The sequence below is a fragment of the Terrapene carolina genome, unplaced genomic scaffold (genome assembly GCF_002925995.2).
Source record: "Terrapene carolina triunguis isolate 2854851 unplaced genomic scaffold, T_m_triunguis-2.0 Scaffold192, whole genome shotgun sequence".
Lineage (NCBI taxonomy): Eukaryota > Metazoa > Chordata > Testudines > Emydidae > Terrapene > Terrapene triunguis.
Genome location: NW_020664543.1, coordinates 26528960 through 26536656, shown reverse-complemented (window position 1 = coordinate 26536656; position 7697 = coordinate 26528960). Strand labels below are relative to the sequence as shown.

General features: G+C 45.2%; 1 protein-coding gene across 1 annotated transcript in view; it reads left to right on the top strand.

Moving 5' to 3' along the window:
• GLP2R (glucagon like peptide 2 receptor) overlaps window positions 1-7697 on the top strand; it is a 113839-nt gene that overhangs the window by 27841 nt on the left and 78301 nt on the right. The window contains exon 4 of the mRNA XM_026654379.2: window positions 523-644. Within this exon, the coding sequence (XP_026510164.1) occupies window positions 523-644 (122 nt within the window). The remainder of the gene's footprint in view (window positions 1-522; window positions 645-7697) is intronic.

Sequence of the window (7697 nt, the reverse complement as noted above, 5' to 3'; positions counted from 1 at the left end):
TCAGCCAGGCCTCCTGCTCCCCACACTCCCCTGTGCCAATGGAGCTACACCATTTCACACCAGCTGAGGACCTGGCCCCTACATTCTGTGATGAGGCACCATAAGCTGATGTGCCAGAGCATGAGAGGATGGTTATTTAATTACTAAATCATCCTCTTTGCCCAGAGTTCTGGTGGTGGTATGAAATGTATTGTCTGTATGTAATAGGAAGTGTTCAGATTAAGAATCTAAAGGATGAAGAAAGAATTATCTGAAATGTAATTTTATCTTTTTGATGTACTCACTATATTTGCTTTTTGAAAATACTGGGTAAATTATGGGAATTTCTTTTGAAAATATATTCATAAACTAAGTTTCTATGATTTTCTCCCAAATAGACATTACAAGGAATCATCAAAGGCCAAAGCAAAGATTTCTCTAATGGGGTTTCCCTAGCTTTGCTGAAAGGGTGAAATTTGTAAAACACATGAAAAATGAAATATATGTCTTGACCTTTCAGACTGAGGCTCTGTTTACTTTCAGGAAGTGCAGGAAATGTATACAGAGTCTGCTTGGACCAGGGATTCTGGCAAACAGAAGAGAATTCAACAGATATTTGGCACAATAATTCAGAGTGCTTTGAGAAGAATCACTTCACCCCACAAGTAAGTATGATGTTTTCTTTTATGCTTTAATACTTTAATCTTCTTAATCCCTTCTTGAATAATTGATCAGATGTTTCCATTGAATAGCTGCAGAAGAGAGCGAGACTTATTTAGGTAATGATATGGAAACCTTTGCTTGTATTTTGAACAGGGATTAGGACTGAAAAAATCCTGAGTGCTTTGGGTTCAGCAAATTATCCCTAGGTCAGTTTTGGGATCACTACATTTACTGAACTCTAATATAATGAGTAAAAAATGAAACTCATAGAGTAAATTACTCAGACTCAGAGAATCCCACATGCTAAAAGGAAACATATTGGGCAAAACTGCTGTGGAACTAATTGGAGTGAACATGGAACAAATTTCCCACTTCAATTCATTCTCTTCATCCCTGAGTCTCACAGTCATTAGTGGGCAGCTGCATGCAAAGGAAAAATGGAGGCAAAATCACAAACAAACCCAACCCTTGTTGGCACTGGATTTTTGATGATGAGACTCTGCAGTCACCCGGTTAGGTTAGGCTATGCTAACTATGAGGAGAGGCAGAGGAAAACCAAGACAAAAGGGATAATTTTAAATTTTTAGAACTTTATAAGGGAACCCCCCAAAAAAGTTTCAGGAGCATAAATAATATAGAACATTGCCAAGTACTTACTACTTATAATAATAATAAACTATGTTACCAACACATTTGCGAGCTTGTACATGGTACTCTTCTTTACTCTGTGCAGATAATACCAAATACATTGTTATTATTAAGGTCAAAAAAATTATTGAACAATAGACTGTGTCACTTCAGAGAAGAATCAACTTTTCAGCTCCACTCTTGCTGTCCTGTTCTTTGGTTCTCTTTGGCTTGAAGTGCCCCTTAGATTCGACGTTCCTGTGGTTGTGCCTCTTTTCACTGGGTTTATCCACAAGCGGGTTTCTTCACCTAGTGGGCCCTCATTTGTGCATTTTGCACCTTTATTCCTTCAATGATGTTCAAAGTCATTCTCTCTGCTCACGTACTTTAGGTCCTTTGGGAGTGGGCTTCTCATTTACTGTTTTCATCGTCTGTTTTCATCTGACACAGCTTTTGATCACTTCCCTTTTTGACCAATTATATTTCCTTGGTACTCTCTGTCCAGTATGTCTGTAGATTTTATTTCCCTCTACTTCCTTTCTGTAATAGTGTCTGCTCACATACCCGGGTCTGTTTTTTCCTGCTTCTCCTGACCTGAAACCTTTCCTATTTTCCTTCTTCCCTCCTTCTCACTTCCCAGGCCCCTGCTTTTATTCTTCTGTTCTGGTATTTTATCACCTCACCTCCGCCCTCAGCACCAGTTCATCCCTAGCTCAGCATCTTGATTCTTCTCTTTCTCTAACAGCTTTTTCCAACCACCCCCTTTGGGTGGATTCTGAGCCCCCTCCCCAGCTCGAGCCGCCTTCTCACTGACTGTTTCTCTCTCCAGAACAGCATTATATGCTGCTGCATCACAGCTGCACGTGCTAGTGCCTGGGCCAGGGTTAGTACAAATCCTGTTAATAGCAGAGAGCAGTATTATCACAGAGCAGAGCGCTTCTGTACAGTGAGCATCATGGCTTGTGCAGTATGATCCCCGGGCTAACAACATGCAGTGCTGTTACTGGCCTTTACTCATGACTGCACAGAAAGCTGCCTGTACAGTGATATTTTATTGTGCAAGCCAGTAACACTCATCTTTGTAGCTCCCAACCTCTTGTTCACAAGATGTCCTGAAAACATTTACTGATCAACCACATGTAGTTTGTGCCCTTTGTACCCATTTAATATACACCTCAGTGCAGATCTTGTGGCCTATGCTGAGGGCAGCGTACAGTTGCACACCTCTGTAACCGTGCCTTCTTGGGCCACAACTGAGAATGCCAAATTCAGGACTAACTGCTGAGAAATAGGGCAGAACCCCCCCCCCCCCCGAAGACTGGTGGCTAATCCCACATAGGATATACCAAACCAGCAACAAAAGTAAACTTCTGTTTCACCACACTGGCTAACAAGAAGTCATAAAGGCAGTTTCCTCAGGCATTCCAGTTCTTGTATTACCACCAAAACCACTAGACTTAGAGATGGGTGGTTCTTTAAAACCAGTCTCTTCAAATAAAAGGTTCTTCTGATCCCAAAGGACCAGCCACATTCCCAGGTCAATATATAACTTAGGACTTACCCAAAAATCATGCTGATGCCAATCCTTTAGTATCTAAAATCTAAAGGTTTAAGAAAGAAAGAAAGAAAGAAAGAAAGAAAGAAAGAAAGAAAGAAAGAAAGATGAGAGTTAAAATTGATTACAAGAATCAAATACATACAATAAATGCAAGGTTCTTGGTTCAGGCTTGTAGCAGTGATGGAATAAACTCCTGGCTTAAGTCAAGTCTCTGGCTGCTTCCAAATCATCATTGGAAGGTCCTCAGTCCATTGGTAAGAATGCTCCCATTAGTATAGTACATATTCCAGAGTTTTGAGCAGGAAAGAGGCAAAATGGAGGAGTTTCTGGGGCCTTTTATATCTTCTGCCATGTGGAGGGAAATCCATTGTTTCAAACAAAGGCCTCAGCACAGCTAGTGGAAAATTACAGGTGACAAGATAGCATTTGGAGTCATGTGGGCAAGTCACATGTCCATGCATGAAGGTTTGGACACAGTAGAAGCCATTACCTGTACCTCAAAGAGCATGTTTGCAGGACAGTCCATTCAGTGTAGATGAGCGTCTCCCATAGTTCATTGTCAGTCAAGTGTTTCTTGATGAGCCACTTAATTTGAATAATTCCTCCAAGACGTGCTGGCTAACTATCTTGTGGGCGTTACCCCAGGAGCAAACATTTGAAATCCAGGTATAAAGCCAATATTCATAACTTTAAATACAAAAATGATAAAGACATACAGATAGCATAATCATAACCAGCAAATCATAACCTTTTCATAGACATCTTACATGCCACATTTTGTACAAGATTTGTTGTCAATATATAACAGTGGTTGCAACAACGATCTATATGCTCATATTTTAATCAGATAACGTGACAATCTCCACTGAGGAATTCTCTCACCATACTAAACAAAGTGTGGTTCAGAGAACAGGTGATAGGGCTAAGCGTCAAGAAACCAAGGTTCTAATTCCAGCACAATTGCTGCCCTGTTGTGCACTACTTTCCTCACATTACACTGATTTTCCAAGGTCTCAAATTCGGATCAGAGAGGAGGGTGTCAAACCTACTAGTACAACACAACAGATTTTCCAGTATGGCCTTGGTAGATTTTTGCTTCCCAAAGGCTGTGTGAGGCATCAGCAGATCATCCTGCTACTCCTGAACCCGATAAGGCTGCCACAGTGTGTACTAATCAGTGGTTTGGCATTGGTCTACATGTCTGCAGTCACCCATCCAGTTCTCAAGGACTGGCTGCACTGCAGTTTTCACTGATCCAAGCAACTCTGTCCCAGCTTTTGGGAAAACAAGCAGTTTGGCAATTCCCACTTTTGATCTTCTTCAGCCATCAATTTCCAGAAGCCTTAACCCTCCACCTGTGAGTCAAAGAGCGAGTCAAATTTCAGCATCTTTGCACAGTCAGCATTGAGTAAATGGAGGCAGGGAGGTGCATCCGAGGGTGCTGAGGGAGTTGGTTGATGTGATTGCGGAGCCATTGGCCATTATCTTTGAAAAATCATGGTGATCGGGGGAGGTCCCGGATGATTAGAAAAAGGCAAATACAGTGCCCATCTTTAAAAAAGGGAAGAAGGAGATTCCGGGGAACTACAGACCGATCAGCCTCACCTCAGTCCCTGTGAAAATCATGGAGCAGGTCCTCAAGGAATCCATTTTGAAACACTTGGAGGAGAGGAAGGTGATCAGGATTAGTCAACATGGATTCACCAAGGACAAGTCATGCCTGACCAACCTGATTGCCTTCTATGATGAGATAACTGGCTCTGTGGATATGGGGAAAGCAGTGGTCATCATAATCAGTAACTCCTCACAAAGGCCTGGTCTACACTATGAGTTTAATTCAAATTTAGCAGCGTTAAATCGAATTAACCCTGCACCCGTCCACACAACGAAGCCATTTATTTCGAAATAAAGGGCTCTTAAAATCGATTTCTGTACTCCTCCCCAACAAGCGGAGTAGCGCCGAAATCGATATTGTCATTTCGAATTAGGGTTAGTGTGGCCGCAATTCGATGGTATTGGCCTCCGGGAGCTATCCCACAGTGCACCATTGTGACCGCTCTGGACAGCAATCTGAACTCGGATGCACTGGCCAGGTAGACAGGAAAAGCCCCGCGAACATTTGAATTTCATTTCCTGTTTGCCCAGCACAGGAGAGCACAGGTGACCACAGAGAGCTCATCAGCACAGGTAACCATGCAGGCCGATAATCAAAAAAGAGCATCAACATGGACCGTACGGGAGGTACTGGATCTGATCGCTATATGGGGAGAGGATTCAGTGCTAGCAGAACTTCGTTCGAAAAGACGAAATGCCAAAACTTTTGAAAAAATCTCCAAGGGCATGATGGAGAGAGGCCACAATAGGGACTCAGAGCAGTGCCGCGTGAAAGTCAAGGAGCTCAGACAAGCCTATCAGAAAACAAAGGAGGCAAACGGTCGCTCCGGGTCAGAGCCGCTTCTACGCTGAGCTGCATGTAATTCTAGGGGGGGCCGCCACCACTACCCCACCTCTGACCGTGGATTCCGAGGCGGGGGTAATCTCATCAGCCACACCTGAGGATTCTGCAGACGGGGAAGAGGAGGAGGAGGAGGACGAGCTTGCGGAGAGCACACAGCACTCCGTTCTCCCCAACAGCCAGGATCTTTTTCTCAGCCTGACTGAAGTACCCTCCCAAGCCTCCCAAGCCAGTACCCGAGACCATGACCCCATGGAAGGGACCTCAGGTGAGTTTACCTTTTAAAATATAAAACATGGTTTAAAAGCAAGTGTTTTTTAATGATTAATTTGCCCTGAGGACTTGGGATGCATTCGCGGCCAGTACAGCTACTGGAAAAGTCTGTTAACGTGTCTGGGGATGGAGCGGAAATCCTCCAGGGACATCTCCATGAAGCTCTCCTGGAGGTACTCCAAAAGCCTTTGCAGAAGGTTTCTGGGCAGTGCAGCCTTATTCCGTCCTCCATGGTAGTACACTTGACCATGCCATGCTAGTAGCAAGTAATCTGGTATCATTGCATGACAAAGCCTGGTAGCGTATGGTCCCGGTGTTTGCTGTCATTCAAGCAACATCCGTTCTTTATCTCGCTGTGTAATCCTCAGGAGAGCGATATCGCTCATGGTAACCTGGTTGAAATACGGGAATTTAATTAAGGGGACAGAGGTGGCCCTTCCTACTGGGCTGTTTGCCTGTGGCTGAAAAGAAATCCTTCCCTGTAGTAAGCCAAGCGCGCGGGGGGGGGGCAAACGGGGGGATGATTGGCGCTGAGCTTTTCTCGTTTGGCTAGCAGGGATCTTCCCTGATACCAGCCACGCAGTGGGGGGAGGGATAAAGCGATCATCCCAGAGAATTGGAGTGGGGGGGGGGTTAGTTTGTTTTCTGCTGCTGAAGGTTAACAGGAAAACCGCAGCACTCAACAGACTTTGCTTGGTATGTGGGAAAGGAGGACGCAGAAGCCGAAAGACAATGGCTTACCATGGCTGCATGCAAGCCGAATTCTGTTGCCCAGACCTGCGTCTGAGATCTCTAGCAGCAAAGCCACAAGCACTCAATATTAAGAGGCAAAATGCGACCTTGCACAGAAATCACATGTGCTATGTAATGTGAATAGTGTTGTTCACCGTGAAAGAGTATAAGCATTGTTCTGTAAAATGTATCTTTTAAAAAATTTCTCTCCTTTTTTCCCTCCCTCCAGCAGCTGCAAATTTTTCAAGCTTCCCTCCTCCGTCCTGAAGGCTATCTCAGATAAGGCGTCAGAAAAAGAGGACGCGAGACGAGATGTTCACGGAAATCATGGAATCCACCCGCAATGAAAGAGCTCATCTGAATGAGTGGAAGGACACGGTTTCAAAGTATAGGAAAGATGCCAGTGAACGTGAGGACAGGAGGGACCAACGTGAGGACATGAGGGACCAACGTGAGGACAGAAGGGACCAACGTGAGGAGAGGAGAGACGCTTGAGATGAGAGGTGGCGGCAGGAAGATCAGAGGAGGCAGGATGCAACGCTGGGGCTGCTGCATGAGCAAACATACATGCTCCGGCGTCTGGTGGAGCTTCAGGAATGGCAGCAGGATCACAGATGGCGCTACAGCCCCTGTATAACCCCCCTCCCCCCTCACCATGTTCCATAGCCTCCTCACCCAGACGTGTAAGAACGCGGGGGGGGGGGAGGCTCCGTGCACCCTCCCATTCCACCCCAGTGGACAGCCCAAGCCAAAGGCTGTCATTATTTTAACCTTTTTTTAGTGGCCTTTTCCTTCCCTCCGATCCTCCTCCCAAACCCCACCCGGGCTACCTTGTCAGTTCTCTCCCTCTTTTTATAATCAATTAATAAAGAATACATGATTTTTAAACGATAGTGACTTTATTTCCTTTGAAAGCAAGCTGTGATCGAAGGGGGAGGGTGGGTTGCCTACAGAGAATGAGTCAATAAAGGGAGCGGGTTTTCATAGAGAAACAAACAGAACTTTCACACGGTAGCCTGGCCAGTCATGAAACTGGTTTTCAAAGCTTCTCTGATGCGCCGCGCTTCCTGGTGTGCTCTTCTAATCGCCTGGTGTCTGGCTGCGTGTTATCAGCAGCCAGACGATTTGCCTCAGCCTCCCACCCCGCCATAAACGTCTCCCCCTTACTCTCACAGAGATTGTGGAGCACACAGCAAGCAGCAATAACAATGGGGATATTGGTTTGGCTGAGGTCTGAGCGAGTCAGTAAAGTGCGCCAGCGACCTTTTAAATGGCCAAATGCACATTCCACCATCATTCTGCACTTGCTCAGCCTGTAGTTGAACAGCTCCTGACTCCTGTCCAGGCTGCCTGTGTATGGCTTCATGAGCCATGGCATTAAGGGGTAGGCTGGGTCCCCAAGGATAACTA